We start from the raw sequence: 23,585 nt of genomic DNA, 5'->3' as shown, positions 1-23,585 counted from the left end.
CTCTCTACCTCGGTTTGCGTGCCGAACATCGTTTTACGTGCCGCGACCCGACAAATATCACATCGTAATCCGTGCAAAAACCGGTGTTTTCCTCGAAGTGCGTGCCACTCAAGAAACCCGACATCCGTCTCGAGGTACGTGCACGACCCGGCGACACTCGAATGTTGTCTCGATTTGCGTGCCAAGAGGAGTTGATCAAGAACGCCTCGATAGACGTGTGTATAGAGTAGAAGTGCTGCCCGTATAAACTTAGGAATATCTAACTCCGAATAACCGTGCGAGGTCCGAGGTAACAAAACAAGATGAAGGAATCAGAAAACAGGAATCAGTATCAGAAACTGATTATAAACAGAAAAGGGAAACAAGAAAGGTTAGAACATACAAGCAAGAGGAAATGGAAGATTAGAGTTATAGTCATTAGATGCTATCTGATGGCTCAGATATTTTATTTAAAAATATTATAAAAGAATTACGTTTTCTAAAGAAATGTATTTGAAACATCAAACAGGTATTTAAACCCGAGAGGTTAATAAGTTTTCAATATAAATGTTTTAAAGACTTCCGCTATAAAAACCGCAACTCTGATGTATTTACAAAAGTGGTACCAACTTGTGGTCACACGCCTAGGCCCTAAAGTGGGGTGTGACAGCTGGTCATTCGTTAGAAAACCATAACGAATCAGGTCATGTTAAGATAACGAATCAGAATAACGAATCAGGTCACGTTAAAATAACGAATCAAGTAACGAACCAAGTCATGTTAAGGTAACGAATCAGGTCATTCGTTACTCACCCATTCTCTATGATAAGATAACGAATGAGGCTTAATCAGAGGCCATTCGTTATAAGGAATGAGTTAGAGAATTAGATAATAATTTAAAATCATAATTAAAATTGTGTTAAGACAGTTAATAAAAATAAAATTTTTCCAAGCTGACCTGGCAGCTTAACCCTAGCCAGGGGCTCTGCCCCTTGGACCCCGCTAGGGGCTGCCTCCCCTTAACCCCGCTGCCAGGGGCGCTGCCCCCGGACCCCCGTTCGTTGAGGGTTACAATTAAACTAGAAATACGATATGGGTAGTGATAGTAATTGATATGCGTAATTATTATACAGTTAGCAGAGCACAACTAAAGAAAGGGATTACCATTAACTCCGAATGTAAGCTCATTTATATGAGTTTCTAGCCCCACTTCCTTGTTATGTTTTCGAGGTTGTGTGCATACTCGATGTGATTCATTAATACACTTACCTTAAGTGGTAAGTGTATGCCTTCTATGATTTTTTGTATGAATGAATGCTTGACGGTACGTGAACGATTTTCGGATATTGCATTTGCCGCTAAGTAATAGTGTGATATGTACATGTTTTACGAATGATGTATGAATGATATGTGAAAGTTATAGAGAATGTTAAGTGTATGTTAGAAAGTACATAAATTTAATATATAAAGAAGATAATGTATTGTTGCATGGATGTAAGCTTAAAGGGTTGCATACCCTAATAATATATGCGAAGGTTACAGGGTTGCATACCCTAATAATATATGCGAATGTTACAGGGTTGCAGACCCTAATAATATCTGCAAAGGTTATAGGGTGAAATGCTCTTTAAAACGTGTAAGTATGTATGACAAGTAAGATAAACATTGAAAGTATGAAAAAAATAAAGAAAGGAAGCATGTATGTATGAATGAAAGAAAGATAACAGGCTAAGTACGTAATATGTATCTTCAGATACGTATGGTTGTAAGTATGTGAATTTATTATATGTTGCCTGATTAACTAAAACTCACTAAGCGTAGCTGAATTTTAGTATGCACGTAGGTAAATAGACTGAGGCAGCTGGCATGAGGGGGACACATGGCAGGATCTGAAGAGGCTGGCATCTGAATATTGTCATGATGTTTTGATACTATATCTTATGTTATGTTTTAAAAGACAAGTTATGAATGTTTGTAACGAATGGTTGACTTTTATTTATTCCGCGAAAGTTTTAATTAACTCTGATATTTAGAACTGTTTTTATGAGTAAATCCAATGTCAAAGTAGGACACTGGGAACGGGGCCTTACATAAAGTGAGTAATTAACAACCCCCTTTTTACCGTTTTATATTTTTGGGTGCGTTATGCGTTCACAAATTCAATAGCTTTATGGTTTTCACTACAATTCCACTATTTGCGTAGATATGCCATTGATATGCCATTGCTCAATTAGTTTATACGTGTGAATGTAACTATGTGTTTATTTTGAGTTATGGTTGTTGGTATCTCATCCTCATCTTCATTAGTATGATCATACGCCGCTTGAGTAGCTCGACTCGTTTGGGACGAGAGAAACGACCCCTTTATTTATATTGTTATGCTAGTTGTTGTAATTCGTATTTATCGCAAGGAATTGTCATTTTCAATATTATATATATACAAAAATCGTGATTACTTGCTCAACTTTAGGTTGACAAACTATATATTTTCACGCATGACGCAAGTAGCTATCTGGGATGAAGCAAGTGATGAAGTTAGATTATAGCTTAGGTTGCTATGATGAATAAAGAGCAAATTTATTTTTAAGTCGTTGTTTGTAATGTTATTTCTTTTGAGTCAATGTTTATGTTTTTGTGTACTTGATTGATTTATGAAATGAAATAATTTATATATTGACACGTGTAATTATTTTAGTGTCTTTTGAGCTATGATACAATATTGTAGTGCCCCGACATGTTCTGCCGTAGGTTGGGGTGTGACATAACAGAGGTGCGGGGTGGCAGAAGAGGGGGCGGCAGCGGAGAATAAAGGAGAGGGGGTGGCGGTTAGGGGTGTTCTTAGGGTTCGTTTTTCGGGTTTTGGATTTTTCAGGTCGGGTTCTTCGGGTTTCAGAGTTTTAAATCTTGACCCGAAACCTAACCCAAATCTCTCACAGGTTTTTTGGGTTTGGGTAATTCGGGTTTTTCGGGTCGGGTTAATCGGGTTTCGAGTATCATGTGGAAAAAAAACACAAAACTAGTTTTTTTTAAACTACAATGCTAAAATTAAAACAACATATTATTCTTTGCTCATAAGACAAATACTCAAATAATAAACTAATCTAACTTGATAAAAGAATAGTACAAGTAACTCGAACCATAATCGTATTCAATCAGTCGTGACGGTTGCTATTAGTAATAAACGGAAAAAACATAATTAATTAATATAAGCAATCGATTCATAATAGTTATAATGACAACAGTCGATTAGAGCCAGATTATAATAACTTTAGTAGCTACGACTTAGCCTATTATACATAAAAATATATTTATTTTCAAAACTAAAAGTTTAATCGGGTTGACCAATATCTTATAAATCAAACCCGAGAACCAACCCAAATTACTTCGGTTCAGGTTCGGGTTTGTCTTTTCTCGGGTTCGGGTTTTTCGAGTCGGGTTAGTTCGGGTTCGGGTACGTGTTTTTTCGGGTTGGGTTTCTGGTTTCGGGTAAAAGTGACAACCCTAGTGGCGGTGGAGAAAAAAGGAGAGGGGTGGAGGAGTTGCTAGGGTTGATGGAAGAGTTTGATGAGAACAGATGTGGGAAGACATTAGAGAAGATGTTAGAAGCTAATGGTCCAAGTCTTCTCCAAGAAGAGGACTCGCATACATTTTTTAATGAGAGATCTTCCGAAAAACAAACACACTGTAGACCACAACGTCTGTGTGGCGCAGACAAATGAAGCAAGAAGAGCTTTTAAGAAAATAAAAACAACCCCTTAAAATAGTTTCAGGGTTCAACTACCACTTAAAAAAAAGATCGATACGACTGTGTTAGTAATTGGTTAAGAATATGGTTACCGGTATGATCGATCAATCTCATTTAAACAACACTAGGTCATGCATTGCAGCTTATGCGAGCGGGTGTGGTGCCCCACCATAGTGGCAGCGATGAGTGCGAACACCACCACACACCGAGCACGAGGAGGGCGTAGGGCTAGCTGCGGGCAAAAGGGCGGCAAAGGTTTGTTTTTTTTATATGTTAAATATATATAATCCAATCATTTATATCCGCCTACTATATTTCATATTTCACCCCACTACACACGTGTTTTTGAGTGCGAATTGTGAAGCCCTCCAAGATCTACGTGGAAGAACTTTTTTTTTGTGTATTTTTTTTTTCATATATCACTTTTTGACAACGAATAGTCTTAGCAAGAAAGGTTAACTTGATATTTTTTACTTCATCTTTACGTGCTATCATTAGCCTCTTAGTATTCCTCAAGACCATTTGAATTATTTTTGAAATAGTTTTGTCTATGATTTGTTGAAACACGCTAAACATGACATAAGTTTTTATTTGATTTACTATTTGCTAACTTCTTAATAGAAACAAACCAGTAGTTATCAACTTGCAACATTGTTTTGTTGCAATAATGAACTAATGGGTCGGTCTTGATTATGATGTTAGAAGGGTCCCCAAGGTCACTCTTAGTTGAAAGAACTAGTAACCTAATAAAACGAAATAAATCATAATTGGTGGGCCCAAACCTAAATACCAAGCCCGGTAGGACATACCTCTATAGTCTATATACATGTTTTAAATTTAGATCAAAATATCATACATGCTTTTTGTTTAATTTTTCTAGTGTATGAATCTCGGGATCTTTTCTATGAAGATTAAAGTAACGTTTGTATGACACTAATAATAATAATAATAATAATAATAATTTGTGATAAAGTTGTTGGGGGCTATAAATAATAAATTCATAATCAAAGAATACAATTCTTAATTCTTTTTGAGTGTCCTTTTGAAATACTGAAAAAGGATTTACAATAAAAAAACGTGCAACACAAAAAGGTCAAAAAGCCTAGTGACAATGTGGCACAGTCTTTATAAAATAATAATTCTTTAACATAATGTCACAAAAACTTATCCAAAGTTTCTTATTCTATTCCGGTATTCCAAAACAATCCTACAAAACATTTAAGAAATCAAAATCTAAAATTAAAATACAATATTATTAAGTATTAACAACACACACTAACCATTCCACCCCCAAACTCATAATTCGGTAAACCAATGGAGCAACAAACCCCTACGCCACCGCCGCCGTCACTCACCACCACGGCGGCAGCCACCACCTACCCGGAATCCATCGACTCATCTCCCCGTTCCCTTACCACCGATTCATGGGGCGAAGACAATTCTCTACACCCACCCACCAACGGCACTGCTAATCCGGCAGCCGGAGTAACCAAGCTCCGGCTGATGTGCAGCTCCGGCGGCCACATCGTCCCACGCCCACACGACAAGTCTCTTACCTACGTCGGCGGTGATACGAGAATTGTCGTTGTTGACCGCCACACCACTCTACAGGACCTCACCCACCGGCTATCCAAAACCCTTCTCCGATCATCTCCAACGACGTCGTTTACGGTCAAGTATCAGCTGCCGACGGAGGATCTTGACTCGTTGATATCTGTAACCACTGATGAGGACCTGGAGAACATGATTGAGGAATACGAGCGGATTAATTCGGTTGACGTCACCAAGTCCTCACGAATCCGGTTGTTTTTGTTTCCGACGAAACCCGAATCCGGTTCGTCTATCGGGTCGATTCTGGAAAGCAGTACGAAATCGGAGGATTGGTTTTTGAGTGCGTTGAACGGGACGACGTCGTTTTCGGATACTTCTTCGGTGAATTGTTTGTTAAGTTTAGATGATGAGGTTTTGGCACCGGAGAAAAAAGATGTAGTTGGGAAAAATATGAAAGGGAATAATAATAATAGTAATTCGGGTCAGGATGTTCATTTGGTTCCGGATTTGGAGCGGACTTCGTCATTTGGATCGGCTTCCTCGGCTCCGTCGTTGGCGAACTTACCGCCGATTAAAGTACACGTGGATGATAATCAGGTTAAAGGAATTGAGGAGCAGCTTACTCAGATGAGTGTACAGCAACCTGCTCCCGTGTTGGTTGCTACGGGTGTGTCGTCGAGTTCTACGCCGGTGGCGCCGGATACGGTGTTTAGGTACATTTTTTGTTTTTATTACTACAATGCGTATAAAGTGTTTATTGAAATGCCTAAGTGAAAATAATGTGTAAATTATTAAGGGATTTTATATACGAATACCACACCATCATGCCTTTATGACTTGTATAGGCTTGTATGAACCGCATAGGCCACACATGACTAACAAATATATGAAGGGAGCAAAGAGGCAATTTTTTGCAGTCTATACAGCTCGTACGGTGCCTTACATATGCTAGTATAGGGGCTATACAACCATCATATTTTTTTAATTTGTCATGTTTTAACAAAGTATAAGGCATCGAACCACGTGTAAGGCACCGCACGAGCAGCATAGCCCTATACGGGTCGTATAGGGCTTTGCCACTCGTGTAGAGCTATACAAGCCAGAGAGAGAAACTGACACATGTCCGACACGATTTGACACAAATCTGGACCTATACGGCCCGTATAGGCTTATACGAGTCGTATAGGTCTCATCTGGTGTCTGGATAACCAACCTGGTGTTGGTATAACGCGTGCCATTATTAATTTGCAGTGAAGGTAGACAAAAGCAGGCCGTGATATATCAAGATCAAGTGTTAATCCCTTCAGACAATAATAACCGAGCTTCTGATCCGAATAGTGTGGTTAATATCCCTGATCAAAACACCAGAAGCCAGATTCAACAAGTTACAGATTCTGCTTACGTAATGTCAATGCCAAATCCCCAAATCGATCCACAACACCCTCAAATGCACCACCAGCAACCGCAGTTTATTGTTCCACCCCCACAGTACATCCACCACCACCCATCTGGGGCGGTTCCGTTGACGTCGTACTATCAGGTGTACCCGTCTCAGTCCCAACACCATCCGCCTATTGACCACCAGAACTTTGTGTATTATGTGCCTGCTAGACCGGCTCCACATGGCTACAACTTGCAAATGCAGCATCACACCACCGGTTATGCTGAGGTGTCCTCTGCAGCCGCCACTGCTGCCCCTCTTCCACATTCTCAACCGCCGCCTTCTGTTTATTCCACATCCCGTACTGCCCAAACTGCTGCCAAAAGTGAGTTACCGTCTCAATATGTTCAAGTTCCATCCAGTCAACATCAGCCTCCACCACAATTTGTTGGGTATTCACAGATTCACCACCCGACTCAACCTGTTGCTAATCCTGGTGCTGGTTATGGTTATGAGTTTACTGAGCCTGCACAGGGACAGGCTATATATTACGCAGCTCAGCCATTGCCACCTCATCAAACCGTGACTAGTGAATCGGGTGCTTATGTTCCTCCTGATAATAATGTAAAGCAGCAGCAAGGGAGAACTCAACAGGCTTGACGGGTAAGAGGTCTGTTAGATTCTCATAAAGTTTTGAAGTCAAATTGGTTTTTGGTTTTATATGCGCTCGTGATCGTTCGGTGTCTATGTTTTTATTTGTGTTGGTTGCTGGTATGTGATTAGGTGGTAAAAAGTACCAGTTGAAAAGTTTCTTTGTGCATTCTTCTGTTGAGTGACTACTATCTTCTATTGGTATTATTACTGAAAATAATTTATGGATTCTTGTTATTATTATACTTTGAAAGGTTGAAACTTTATTTTGCTTGAGCATTTGATGCATACATTGTTTATGAGGAGCTGTTAACTCAATGTGTGTTTATGGTTTGGTTTGGTCATTGGTTTGGATGTGCACTTATAGATCTTAAGTTGATTATTAGCTATTAGTTCTATAACATGGTTTCAAAATGCATCACGAGCGCCCTATTGAATACGACTCACAGTAGAGGGTTAACATGTGATCCACTTGAGGATCAAACTATTGTCATTGAAAGAATTAACTGCCTAGATGGCTCAAGGGTATGATTCAGTGGAGATTGTTTTTTCAGATCATTTTAACCCTCCGACCAGTTACTAGAACCCAATCCCCCCCCCCCCCCACCCCCACCCACTCTCTCCTTCTCTTGTTCTGGCAAACTAGTGATGCAGCCAGTTTTATGTGAACCCCAAATCAATTGAAAAGAAAATTTAGTGGAAGAGATGGTTGATTTTAATATTGGAAGCCGGAAATCCATTAAAATATTGTCAGACGGTATCCCCAATTTTTGTGAACACCTATTTTGCACGGGAGCGAGAAACAAAAAATATATAATTTTTATATATATTTGATGTTAATTTTAAACATTTTATGTATAAAATTACAAGTTGAGGATCAAATTAAAACTAGTTTAGATAAAAAGGGTTAAATGTTAAAATGCATAACCTAATTTAATACTTTTTTATGTAAATGTTAACAAATTTTAAGGACTAGATGAAATAAATAAACAAGTGTAATGAACAATCAAGTAGGGTAAACACGTGTAAGGACCTTAAAGCAAAGACTATACTAGGTCGTTACGTCTAACCACCTATCCTATAGTCTTATGACTCTGATACCAATCTGTCACACCCCGACCAAAGACGGTGGAACATGCCGGGGTGCAACGTGATTGGACAAATACACATATACTATTTAAAGTGACAATATTTAATCAACTCATTTTATTTCATAACTCAATAAACAACACATCTCGTTCATACAAACAAATTGAATACAAATAAACAATTATATTGTTCGTTTTACTAATATCCTAATAGTATTGGTAACGTTTATTCGTCAAGTCCTCGAGTCAACCAAAGTCAAACCTGTAACATTTCATAAAATAAAGTTTATCAACACAAATGTTGGTGAATAATTCATAAGTTTGAGCATATAAGTATATAATAATAAAAAGCCACAAATCTTGTATACGAAACAATAAATAAAAGCAATAACTTGGATAAATAGATATCGCTAATAGAATTACATTAGCGACACCTAGCTATAAGGGGATGCCAAATAGTCTTGGATTTTATAGTTATCGTTAATTGCATTACGTTAACGACACCTTGCTATAAGGGGTTGCCAAATAGACTAGGATTTATAGTTCCACCAACCAAAAGCGATAAACACATAGGCATATAATCATGTAAGCATAGAACACCAAATCGAGCAATTATTTAAGTAAAGTATACAATAACGTTTGTGGTTTAAGATTCAAGTATAAAGCATTTAGTTGAATAAGTATGAAATGTCACCCCAAAAACAAAAGATGAAAAACGGGGTATGAAAGTACTCACATTCAAGTAAGAAAACTTGATCGGAAAAGACGGGAAAACGGTAGGTCGGAGTTTAACGAGCAAGGCCTAAATAAAAGTAAAAGCCTTGAATTAGAAAGGTTGTTTTAGAAAACTTTTAAAATAAAAGATAAGAAACGTAAACAATTAAAGTTTAAGGTTTAAAAAGTAACTATTTAAGAAATTATAATAATAACCCTTTAAAATTTAATTTTGCTCGAAACCGGGTTAAAGTATTTAACCTTAATATTTACTCAACCTATGTTAAGTAATAAGGTGGGTAAAAATTTAAGAATGCAATTCCCTTTGGAATAAAGATACTAAAACGGGTTTCAACGAGTATTCGGGTTGTCGGTTCAAACTTTGTTATGAGGTCAAGTTGGTTCTAACATTTCCAAGTACTTAAGAAAAATAATTAAAAATCAGTTTATAAAGTATTTTTAAAGAAATATACAAGTCTTGATAGCTAAAAACACACTTGTGTGTCTTAAACGAGTGAAAATCGGTTTAGTTTGGTTTGATTCGGTTTCCATCTCACAATAAGTTCATAAACGGTTTCCACATGCTCAAATATCAAAGAACTTGTATAATAATTTTTAAATGATGAAACTTAAGTTTTTACAACCAAAAAGTTAACAATAAAGTCTTTAAACGAAAGTTCGGTTTGGTTCGGTTTCCGTCTCACAATAAGTTCATAGATGGTTTCCACATGCCCAAATATCAAATAACTTGTATAATAATTTATAAATGATGATACTTAAGTTTTTACAACAAAAAAGTTAACAATAAAGTCTTTAAACGAAAGTTTGGTTTGGTTCGGTTTCCATTTCACAATAAGTTCTTAGATGGTTTCCACATGCCTAAATATCAAAGAACTTATAAAAATGATTTTGGAAACTTAAATCTAACATTAAACATGTTTAAACAAGTATTTAACAAAAATTAGTAAATAAGTTCGGTTTACGGTCTAGAGCTATTTACGGTTAAACCGAGGCTAGACTCTTAGAACCCTTAACCATGGAACTTGTAAATATAACAAACAAACTAAAATGAGTAGAAGTTAGACATGGTTAGTATGTATAAACAAGTTATATAAGTATATATATATATATATATATATATATATATAGGGTAAGGATCCTAAGAGAACCCTTCGCAAATTGAGAACTTGGAGAACCATTTTGGACCACTAAAAACACCTTTAAAAAATATTTAAATAAATCATAAAACAAAAAATAATAAAAATTTTAAAAAAGTAAAAAAAACCAAAATTCTTATATTTCATTACGGTTTCATTAAAAAAATAAATAAAAATCAAAAAAATAAAAAAAAACGTCGTATTATACACATATGTATAATTTTATATAATATATAGTTACGTAATATACACATATGTACAGTATCATTTATCTTATACTATACACATGTATACAAAAAAACATGAAAATATACATATATGTATATATTATACACATGTGTATATAATTTAGCTAAACCGAGTTTTTTTTATGAAATCGGGATGATAAAATAAGAATTTTGGTTTTTTTACTTTTTTTGATTTTATGATATTTTTTATTTTTGGGTTTTTTGTGGTCCAAAAGGGTTCTCATAGTTCTTAATTTCAAAAAATTTCTCTCATGATCCTGATCCTATATATATATATATATATATATATATATATATATATATATATATATATATATATATGTATTAAGGACACGAAGTCCTCCATGAAGCCTTGCATTACAATGTCTGAAACCTCACCGACCGGGATCAGAGAAGTAACTAACAAAGGTAACAAGAGGTGTATGTTATATATATGGTGTTCCACCATATTCAAGTATTAATAAGACCATATGAACTAAATAGAATGAAAGATTAAACTCAGTTTGATTTTTGAAAGTCAAACCTTCAAGAACTCATAAATAACAACCTTGAATCTATGGAGAATTGAGAGAGAATTTGGAGTGAGAGCAAATGTAAAAATGAAGGAGATGGTGGTGTATATATAGGGTAAGGGTCAAAGCTTCTTTACAAGGTTTTCTTTCGTGTTTGCATGTAAATAGATTGGTTAAACAAACAAGCAAAGCTCAAAACAACAAAGAAAACCCGTAATATGCTGCAGATGTCACTAGGCGCCGCGCGACCAGCCCTAGCCCTCATGTCCGCACGGCGCGGCGCATATGGGGGTGGGGATTGGTCCAGCTCGTCTAGCGTGGTTCGATACGCGTCCAGAATTTCGTTTTTGATGTATTTTGATCACTTTAAAGGCGTTTTCGAATCTGTAAAAGGAGTTTTTCAAATTGAATATGTGGGAATAATTTAGTAACATAAAATCCAATATTTTATATATTTAAAATGTTCGGGATATAAATCGGGTCGGTTTACGTGATAAACGAATACAAATAGGATCCGAAATTGACGAATGTCACACCATCTATACCAAATCGAATTCAAACATGAAGTATTTATATTTTTTTTGTGTCTGGCTCGTGATTGCGAATCTGGGAGAGGGGGCCATCGACCTGTAACATCCCAAAATTTTGAATAATAATATTTTATATATTATTTCAAATAATAGAAAAGTTACTTGAGTTGTTAAAGAAGTAATAAAATAATAAAGGTGGTGAAGTGGTAGACTAATTAGATGAGATTAATCATGGACTAAAAAGGAAAGATGGGCCTTAGGTCCATGGGCTTAATGGAGTATAAATACCCCTTAACCCCTAAATCTTTTCATTTCCATCCATTCCACACCTTGCCTACACCTTAAAACACACACACACACACCTTCTACTAGTGGCGGCCGAGAGAGAGAGAAGGTCAAGAAAGAGCAAGCAAACAATATTTGGACAAAATCGCTGCTATACAAGCAAGCTAAAAAGGCCAAGATCAAGTACTAGCTTTAACCGTAGCTTGAGGTGCATCATAAAGGTATGTTCTTGATCTTAAATGTTACGTTTTTATGAACCAATGATCATGAAACTCAAACCTAGAGAAGATCGGACTTAGACAAACCATAAAGTAGCAAACTTGATGTTAAATGGACTTAACAAACTTATGGTTGTGAACGGTTTGATTAAAGGAAACCCTAAATCTAGTAAAGAACGTTTTATGGATTAAAGGCTAAGCAGTTAATGCGGAAAAATATCGGATATCGATCAAGGACCGATATTTGAGATATCGGTTATCGCGACGAGATATCGGTGGGATATCTGTAATTTTAATATCATGCAAAATTTATATATGTAGCACTTTAACACTAGCAATATAGTATACTCTCCTACTATTAACAAATCATCCTTTTGCAACTTGCAAAACACTTACAATTGTAGCAAGTAGAAACTGATTAAGACTCAAACCACCAACATTAAACACTAAAAGTTGAAAATTAAGACTTAAAACACTGATATTGGGAATATCGGTGGAATTATAACGGAGAAATATCGGCCAAATATCGGTCAATATCGCCGATATTATCGGTACCGAGATTCTGACCGATATTTTGACCGATATTTCACATGAGGACCGATAACCGAGATACCACCGAGATTGACTGCATAGATTAAAGGTTCGAGCTTTATGCCAGAAATGGACTAGATCTTGATGATGGAAAGTAGCGAATGTAAAACGACTAAGGAGGGTTGGGTTATAGGTAGTTAAAAGAGCAATTTCGGACTGATAACCGTTAATATAGCCTAAAATGGATCTAGAGGTAGGAAAATCCGAGCTGAAAGTAAAATGGATTCTCGGTGAGTGGGGTTCTCGGTCACCAAGAGTCCTCGGTCAGTTAGAGTTTTCGGTAAGCATGGGTTCTCGGCCACTGAGTTCTCGGCCACCGAGTTCTCGATCGGATACGGGTTTTCGGTCAGGTATGAGTTTTGGTCAACATGGGTTCTCGGTCAAGAAGGGCTTCTCTTCCAAGAGTTCTCGGGTGACCCAGTTTCTTTTGGGCCTGACCCTAGTTGGGCCTAAGTGCTTAAATGGACAGATGGGCCTGGCTTAGCTAAACCCGCAAACATTAAGCCCATAACACATCTAACTAAACAAGCCCAACTTCGAGAAGTGTTGGTTAATTAGAATACCAACTTAAATAATTATACGGTTAATATATATATATATATATATATATATATATATATATATATATATATATATATATCTATTTAACAGTTAGCCGTGCACAATTAAAGAGGGGGATAACAATTAACGGCGAACGCAACAGGATTCAGGTGAGTTTCTAGCCCCATTTCTGTGTTATGTTTTCGGGGCTGTGTGCATACTCGATGTGATTGTTAATACATTTATCCTAAGTGATAAGTGTATGCTTTATGTGATTATGTGAAAGGTAAGAATAATTGCCTGTCGGTAAGTGAACGATCTTCGGATATTGCACGTACTGTCAAGTTCTGATGTTATGTATGAAATATGAATGTTATGTATGTATGTTATCAATGCATGTAAGTGATAGAAATGTAGAAAAAAGGACTGGACCCTAATTATATTCAAGGCAGAAAAGGGACCGAGCCCTTTAATAATCTCGAGGCAGAAAAGGGACTGGACCCTAATAATATCCAAGGCAGAAAAGGGACCGAGCCCTTTAATAATCTCGAGGCAGAAAAGGGACTGGACCCTAATAATATCGAAGGCAGAAATGGGACCAGACCCAAACAATATCCGAGGCAGAATATAATAAAGTAAAGTAGAATTTGAATTATGAAAGTATGTATGTACGCAAAGTATGTTATGTTATTAACTAGAACTCACTCAGCGTAGCTGACTTTTAGTATGTACGTAGGTGAGTAGGATGAGACAGCTCTCTTGAGGAGAACACATAGCATTGAATAAGAGGCTGGCATCGGAAGACTCTAGACGTTTATCAGTTTATGTTTAATGTTTGATTATTTTAAAAGACAAAGATGTTTGGTTAAGACAAGGTTGTGAAATGTTTTGTGAAAGTTTTATGTTCCGCGAATGTTTTTATTAACTCTGATAATTTAGGACTATGTGAATGAGTAAATCCAACGTCCAAATGTGAGGCACCGGTAACGGGGCCTTACACGACCATAGTCAAGTTTTGACCTCTACATGAATTGATTGCTTGACATGAGTTTTTAGAGGCGGCTAGAATCCGTGATGCGGTGTCTGTTTGAGAATGGATAAACAGACAATCTTAGTGTCACAAAAAGCTCATGAATTTGTTTATTGAGTGGAGGCGATCTAGGTTGCTAATACAACTTCACCTGAGTGCGCTTAACTTTAAGAATTTATTTTTATCCACGACCATTACGTCGAAAACATGGTGATATTTGAGGTATGACATTTTTTTTTGGCCCAATTTCTCTCATACGGAGAGCATAACAATGTGTGTTTATTTAAGGTGTTAGAAGCACACCTAAGGTGTTACTAGCACACCGCGCACACACCATAGAGTCATTTAAGCATAACCAATAGGTTTCAGTTTCCTTATTATAAGGTGTACCATTCTTCCCAAGTCTAAACACTTCTCTTCCTAAACAATGCCATATTTATGCTTTAACGTATGAGTTCGTGTTAAACCTTATAAAACCTTTTCAAATACTTTACTTATTTTAATAAGTGTGTAACACTCTCGTTGAAACCCAGATTAATATATATCAAAAACCAAAAGTTGCCCCTCTCTCATAATTCACTATTTATGAAGTTATTGATTTACAACCGTTAAATAAAATAATATGTCTCCTGAGATTATCACACGTGTATAACCTCTTTTAACCTCACCATCTGAAATGTGCTGCTATATCTATCTTTCACATATCTTCTCTTGGTGATATTTGTTCTGAACATACTCTTTTCACACTCACAAAGACAGACAATATGGATGTCGTCAACGGCGTCCAGGTGGCGGCTGGATTTCGTGTCGTCGGATACCTGTTTCACGGTCGTTCAACGACGCCTATGGTAGCGGGGGTGTTCCGTTGCCGGTGTCGTTTGATTATGCTACCTTGGTTTGTTGTGTCTACGGTAGGGTTCCGATGGGCGATTCTGTGGGTGACCAGCGCTATTTTAGGGTTCTGTTTCAAAACCCTAGGTGGCGGTATTGGTGGCCTCTTGCTATTCTTTTAGTGGCGATTCTGTTGTTGGTCGTTTATCCGTGGATGGGGTACGTGCTTCATCTACTGTTGTAGTTTTTTTTACTAAACCCTAAGTGGCGGTGGTGTTGTGGTGCCACTGGTCGGGTGGACGGAGAGGCCACCCGTAGGGAAGCCGCCGTCTGTCGTTGCTGGGTTCTGATTCGAAACCCTTGGTAGCGGTGGATCATGGTGGTACAGGATGTTTGGGCTTGCCTATTATGGTATATAGTTGTTTATTGTCTTCCGTTGATGCATAATTACGGTCTGATTTTAAGTGTTTATATAGTAGTGATTATTGTTGACTTGATGGATTGGTCCAATCTAATCGCTATACTATGTGTTCTATTCAGATTGTTGTTTGGAATCAGTGTGCATGGTTCGGTTCGATTATTAGCCTAAACTGATACCGAAGTTACCGGTTTATCTATTATTAACCAATCGGTTTGTCGGTTAATCCCATACTTCGTTGGTGTTTGGTTTGGTTCGGTTCGGTTAATAACTGAAACCAACCTGAGCTAAAACTACATGTAATGGAGGTTTAAATACATGAAATAGATGTACAGGATGATCATCTACCATTGCCGGGTTTAGATTAGAAACCCTTGGTGGTGGTGGATTTGTGTTGACAGTGGCCTTTTATGGTTGCCGATTACGAGTCGTGGTCTTTGTCGGTTTTGTTGAATGCGGCTATGATGATCATGCATCTGAGCCTATGATGACGATCGTCTATAGTTTCCAGTTCGGAACCATTGATGACGGTGGCTTTCTTGAGTGGCGCAAAATTAGTTTTTTATATTAAGTTCCTATTGGATGTTTCATTGAGATTGTATTTATTATAATAATATTGAAATTCGCGTCTATGTTTGCTAAATATGCTGCACATCTGCAAATTACAAATTTAATTTCATAAGATATCAAAGATGATACAAAAGTTTAATTTCACAGCTTAAAGGTAATGTTAGTTTTCATTGTCTTTATCTGTTAGTTAGTTTTCTTCGCCTTTAACCTTTCAACGCGAAGGAGTTGATGTTTTCTCTCAGATACACGCCTCTGCGGCGAAGCGCGGGTAAGAAAAACTGTTTTTCTTAAACTTCACATAAAATAAACGTTGTTTGTATAACCGAAATTTAAAAGTATCAAATTAAGATAACTAAAGATAGAATTTTAAAAGAAAAGAAAATGATATGTTAGAAAAAAACCCAAAAGGTAAAAAAAAGACCCTAAAAGTAGAAGGGCCAATGTTGTTGAGTCACGCTATTCGTTAATTTTTTGATATGTTTTTGATCTTCATGTTAGGTCTTCTTTGTGCTCTTTTGGGAGCTCTTCTTCATGCTCTTGTTGTTTATCTTACTCAAAAGAGTCGGAAGGTACATCACTGGTTGGGTTACGATATAGTCGGTTTTGGTAGTAGTGCTCTTGGTCATGATATGCGAAACGATCAATGATATGTTCTCTGGGTTGCAAAGTGAAATGTAGATGTGATTTCGGTTGACATGTTGGGTTGGGTGTAGTATTGTGGATAGTGGTTTCGAAACACTTGGGTTGAAAACAATTAGGCTGGAAATGATTCAAGTTGTAAACGAAATATACCCGGTTTGTTTCCGCTAGAACGAACCTTCTTCCTATATGGTTTTTTCTTTCTAGCCGAACCTTTTTGGATTGAGCCAACCATTTGTTTTTTTTTAATTTTGTGTAAAAGAGATATGTAAATGTTGTGGTTGAGTTAAGAGACGTGTAAACGTTTTTATTTGTTAAGTTTATATAGTGTGAAAAATGGGGTTTAATATTTTTATTTATTTATTTTGAATAAATAACGGTAAAAATGACGATTGAAACGGTCACAGTGCTCCCAACCCAATCCAGATGATGATCTCGCATTCTCGTCTATCATGCTTGATAGATGGAGTTGCATCAGCGTTCCGGCACAACCCGTTAAACCTAGTCAATATTCAGTTTATGCTCTGTCCCCCTTTTTATCACATATGTTCACACAAAAAGAAGAAAGGAGAGATCGCGAAGGTGACTGTTGTATAGAAGGTCAATAATATTGGACAAATCAAGATGAAATGTGGCAATATAATTTGTGTGTGAAGAGTAGTGTTTTTAGAATCAGATTGGGTCGACCATTTGGATGAGAACCAGGCATATAGCCGGTCTGATTGTATGTATTTGAACCGCGATCTAGAGTGTCGTGATCGAATAAAAAAAATAAGAATAACTCAGTGTTCCTATTGACCTTACATGAGTTAGGGTAAGTAGGGTGTTGAACCACGAGGAGTATGTGGTAAGTGTAACGTGCATATAATTCCTAACATTTATGAAGTAGTAGGTTTGGAGTGTTGATCACGCTAGAAATAATTTGAGTTTAAAGTAAATATATCAAGTAAGCAAGTTGAAAACAAATAACAAGAAGCAAATCACACCCGATGTTCAAGCATGCAACTAACATTATTCTCATGTTATTCAACAAATTAACTATCAAAAATGAATCAGGTCAACCAAATAATCACATCTTAGGCATCAACAAATGTAAACACACGACACTGGTAACCAAAGGTTCCTTGCCAGTGTGAATCAATTAAGGAAAAATGTATGCTTTATCACACTTAAACTAATCAGTAAAACCATATGAGACACGTATCACAACATTGGCAACTAATCGTTCTGATTAAAATAAAGCTAAACCGACTGAATGCATAACAATACCAAACATCAATGCTCATATATCAATAGTTACAAATAGGTCAATTCTAAAACAAGAGAAAAACTGAAAAGTTATAATACTATACATCCCGGGTATGACTTGAGGAGACTAGCCGCTCATCTTCATCAATAAATCTTCAATTATGAGGAAACATACCATTAGGAATGATCTCTCGGTGATTGGAATGACTGGAATTCGTCTCTTGGCTAATGGAAACTGCTTTGGAACGTGATAGATAGATAGAACTCGTTAAAATGGATGTTATATGTATAACCCTGATTTTCCCGAATTTACACTTCATCGAGTATCGCTCTTGTCATCATAAGGTCCATCACGTAGCGCGATGGACCAAAAAGTTAACATTTTAATAACTTGGTCCATCTGGTATTGCGATGGACTTCTTACAACCCCGTCACGTAGTGCGACAGACTCCCTTCACCAGCCAACTTTGATTTCAGCATCATTTTGCGTGCTTTTCTTCCCGAGACTTCATTTCGTGCCTGTACAAGTCCATTTATCCGTATTAACAACCTGTGACTTGTATCAAAATAAACATGTAGATGAAGTACCATAGTTCGTACAATAAACGACTAAAACCTGTACAATTAACACAATAATATTTAAACATAACACCCGACCATCACATCCCCACACTTAGGGATGTAAATGAACCGAACGAACACGAACAAGGCCTTGTTCATGTTCGTTTGTTAAGGAAATAATGTGTTCACGGAAAACTAAGTGAACGAGATTTTATTTTCATATCCGTTCACTAAGGAAATTAATGTATTCACGAACGGCTCACGAATACAAATAAACATAAATAAAATCGGCAGAGCCTAGAGATTTATACCTATTTGTTCATCAATGTGAATAATGAAAGCATGTAAACGAATAGAACAAACACGAACAAGAGCATGGTTCGTGTTCGTTCATTTAACTTTAAATGAACACGATCGCTTAATCGAACAAATTTTAATGTTCATATTCGTTTATTTTAAAAATTAACATTTGCATTCGTTTATGTTCATTTGTTTAAATCTAAACGAATATAACTGCACAAAAATAAACGAACATATATGAACAAATATAAATGTACACAAACAAACATAAGTGAAATCACTTAAATGAACAAATTACCAAAAATAAAATTTTAAGTATATGATTCATCCATATAATATTTAAACGTTGTCTACTAATACATAAACAAACATAAATAACAGACATAAATGAACATAAACGATAGTTCATGAACATAAATGAACGAACGGAACATGTATTCATATTCATTAGTTTAAATTAAACGAGCATAAATTTTTTTATGTTCGTTCGTTTATTACCGAAACGAACATAAATGAACTTCCCACCGAACGGTTCATGAATAGTTCACCGAACATTCAATTCATTTATAGGCTTACCCACACTTATCTTTTACTTACCCTCAAACAAACTCTAATGCAAAAAATCACCCTCTATCATAGGTATGTTAATTACTATCATTAATACTAGTAAGATATGTGGTCATACCCGATTCCCTTGACTGATACTTTCTAGATTGACAGTCAACAAATACCCTTGGTGATGCTTTAAAAATAATAGAGCTGCCTAAATGAGTGTACATTGTTTTCGGTGAAGGCATGCATGTTCATACCCCTCACTTTATAAACACTCCTCTCAGTTTAATATCCGGACTAGCAAAAGATGTTCTAGTATATCTCTTCCCTCGAAGACCAAATATGAGTCACAACTTAATATGTTTGCAAATCAGTTATATTCCCTGCCATTAACCATCGGTTGCATATAGAGTCGGACTAATAGGTTTTTCTAAGGCTTAGGCTCAGGTGCGAAACAGCTATATTTAGTGACTAAGGTGGATGAAATTCAGTTTATTCAAACTAACCAACCAACAAGTCATAAATACAAAAGACCGCTATTACAATCAGTTAACATCAACTGATAACTTTTTTTTTTATGGCTTTTTCTGAATTTTCAACCTTTTTTTACCAAACATAACTGAATACAAGCACGAATAACTGTATCATACGCCTTTTCAATATCAACTTTAAAACTCATACCTTTGATATGCGACCTTTTCAACCAAGCCACTAATTCATTTAATAATAGTGGCCCATCTAAAATGCCCTTATTCGTTAGAAATGTTGATTGTTCCACCGTTATATAGTTACAGCCTTATTATTATTAATATGATCTATTTTAAACTTGTCGTGTATACATGCTTAATTTTTAAAATATTTATGAGGTCATGTTGTTTTTAATATGATGCGATCAATCAAACCGTTCTACCTGTAAAACGATAAAATGGTTGATTCAACTAACGGTCCGGTTATCAAAAGAAAAAAAATGCGTCGATGATGAGCGTGTTATGCCATTTGTACGTGTTTGATAAACAAGAGGCATGCATAATATTTTTTTATAAACCTTTTATCAAGTTATTAAAAAAAAACAAAATAATTAATGAAATATTACTAAACAATTAAGTTAGTTGAAAATGTATATTTATACTATAAGGAGTGCAACTGAAACTTAAAAACATTGAGGATGCTCGAAGAACTTGTGTCATCATACTTTTGTATCACACGAAGTTGTCCATTATTATTAATGAAACTAAGTGTTTTTCACGGCACGTTACGCCGTTTGTTGTGCATTTCACTACTTCGTTTTGTGATGTACTTGCAATTATTTTATATATTAAATCAATATGAATCATAAACCAATGAACCAATGACGTTCTACATAACAAAAAAGTACACAATCGAACAAAAAAAAACACAACACCAACAATAATTGACATTTAACTTCAACTAAAAACGAGAGAGAGTCATCCGAAAAAAATGATCCACAAAACACAAACAATACAAAGTCTAATCAATTAAATTATATAGACATCTGACAAACCTCGTGGCGAACATACATACATACTAAAGGAACAAATTTGTACTCTACCCAAGGGACGATGCAAAGCAAACTATAAAAACCTAAGGGATTAAATATGTGAAACAAAGGAAACCTAAAGGGACGATATATGCCAACATTTAAACTCATGTGGGTTGAATATGGACACATAATGTATGACTGTAGCAATTAGTTTTTTGCTTTATCTTTAGAGTAAAATGCCATTTTTGTCTTTGAGGTTTGACAAATATTGCGAATTTAGTCTAAAAAGTTTATTTTTTGCATATGGACCATCCACGTTTCCCAGTTCTTGTCAATTACATCCAAATCACTAACCCCACTAAATTTAATCGTTAAGTCAGGGGTAAACATGTCTTTTCACTATTTCTTTATTATAATACTTATTTCAGTGAACTGCGGTTTTCGTCCTTGTGGGGTGTCCAAATATGCGGTTTTAGTCAAATAGTTTCAAGTTTGCAATTTTTGTCGTTTTAGTTTCATTTCACTTGCAATTAAACCCGAATTTATTAACCTCATTAAGTCTTGTCGTTAACACACTTGCGTGCCCCTCATGTGACGATCAATTTTGTCGTTTTTCTCCTCAAATAAACCTCAGTCCTAATTCGCAACCCCCTCACGTGAAAGGCTGAGTGTATTGGGGGGAAATGGGGAAAAAGAAGGAAAAAATGCCCCTCACGTGAAGGGCACACTGATGGGTTTAACAACCAAACTTAACGAGATTAGGGAATTCGAGTTTAATTGCTAATGAAATTAAACCATATGGAAGAAAATTGCAAACTTGAAACTATTGGGCTAAAACCGCGGATTTGGACAAACCAGAAGGACAAAAACCGCAGTTCACTGAAATAAGTATTATAATAAAGAAATAGTGAAAAGACATGTTTACCCTTGACTTAATGATTAAATTTAATGAGGTTAGTGATTTGGATGTAATTGGCAAGAACTGGGAAACGTGGAAGGTCCATATGCAAAAAAAAATAAACTTTTTGGACTAAATTCGTATTATTTGTCAAACCACGAGGACGAAAATGACACTTTACTTCTTTATCTTTAGAATAATAGTTACTAATATATTTTAGAGTGGTATATTAAGTGAAAGAAACATAAGTTCAACCGTGGTAGAACGAGCATTTCCATAGGGTATGGTATATTGAGAATATTGAATCCGAGGTGCCATATACAGTGATCTTAAAAATGTAAAGAGGCAGGGAAATGCGTAATCCAATTGGTGGAGTGTTTAAAACACAAAGATAGTATATCATTCGAGAGAGGGAGAGCGGAATCACTTACCATTTGGTGGAGTCTTGTATTTATAGCCGTAGATATGGGGTGTTATGGAATGTTCATTGAGCCACGCGTCGAGGAACTATCCTGTCCACCGTTTCTGAAGCCGTCATAATGGAGATCATGGATACTGTTTTGCATTGGGCCCACTGCTCAGTACTATTGTCTCTTTGCGTGGTTGTAGCAGTGGCTCCGCACGTACTTGCGATGTACATGTGGTGCTGCTCTGTTGGTGCCTAACCTGCATAGGATAGCGCTAGTACTGACGGTGGTCCAGATTGTACCTCCCTTTGTGTGGCGTGTCTTGGACGTATGTGTTCAGGTGTGCGTACGTGGGTATAATCTTTGTTGGCGTAGGCTTGTACGGATCTGGAAATATATCTCTTCATTAAGAAAGTAAAATATGAAAATTTTACGTTGGTCACAAGTAGTAAAACAGGTTATACCTTAACACTTCTTAATTATAAATCTAAACTGGAAGGGATAATACCGTTATCTAACCTTATTTTTAGTGGTTAAGTGAGACTTCTAAGTATTAAACTACTGCGAAACCCTAGTGCCATATATCTTCAATTTAAGTTTTTTGACAAAAATATTGTGGTATATATTTAAACTGTTACACTCATATGTAAATCTTCTTAACAGGAGACATGTTATGTGAGAGGATAAATCATGGACCCACAACTAGTATTGAAATCGATGAAAGGAAGGGAACATGGAAGACACATAACCCTTTATCCCACTACCAATTATTCAACAAGTTAACTTCTTCTCTGCAAATATTTACATGCATGGATCAAAAACCAAAACACCAAACAACAACAAAGGATGGGCACAAAAGTTGCTTTGGATTTTGCTGCATCAATATGATGTGTAGATTCTTGTATCTGGTTTCAACGACAACCTTTCTCTCAAGATAACAGTAAAAGTAACAATAACAATAACAGTCGTATCATAACCCAAAAGTTACTATTTGAGTTCAAATCTTCTTGGAAAGTTTAACAAAACACTAATTATTCATCGTGAGTACAAGGCTTGGTTAGAGGGAAGACTCAATGAAGTATTAACTAAAGCTTAATGATCTTGATATTGGACCAGTCATGATTTTATCCGGAGGACTTACCTTTTTCCTGTGGTCAAATTTCATACAACCAAACAATAATTTTACAGGACATTTTAAAATACGTTATCATGATAATATCTGATAACTAAAAAACACATTATATAATTACAAGATCATTAAAAAATAAACATCTTAATTTGTCATCAAACAAGTTGTTTTAAAAATTATGACGTTTCTGGATGACATGAACCTTATATGCCCATATAATTTAATCTCTTTAATTTGGGTTATAAGGGGAAATTTGTTTCCGTACAAAGGGATTATGTGAAAGGTCTTTCATTTTTATATAATTTTCACAT

General features: G+C 36.1%; 1 protein-coding gene across 1 annotated transcript; it reads left to right on the top strand.

Moving 5' to 3' along the window:
- Nucleotides 1–5,006: 5,006 nt before the first annotated feature.
- On the top strand, nucleotides 5,007–7,580 carry LOC143575264 (uncharacterized). Its single transcript, XM_077059681.1, has 2 exons — nucleotides 5,007–5,988; nucleotides 6,527–7,580. Exons 1-2 carry the CDS (start codon nucleotides 5,039–5,041, stop codon nucleotides 7,314–7,316), a joined length of 1,740 nt encoding a protein of 579 aa, XP_076915796.1. The 5' UTR covers nucleotides 5,007–5,038; the 3' UTR covers nucleotides 7,317–7,580.
- Nucleotides 7,581–23,585: the final 16,005 nt, after the last annotated feature.

The sequence above is a fragment of the Bidens hawaiensis genome, unplaced genomic scaffold (assembly GCF_021521415.1).
Source record: "Bidens hawaiensis isolate Kalapana, Puna unplaced genomic scaffold, B.hawaiensis_p1.1 tig00027327_1, whole genome shotgun sequence".
Lineage (NCBI taxonomy): Eukaryota > Viridiplantae > Streptophyta > Magnoliopsida > Asterales > Asteraceae > Bidens > Bidens hawaiensis.
This window is presented reverse-complemented; position numbering and strand designations above follow the sequence as displayed.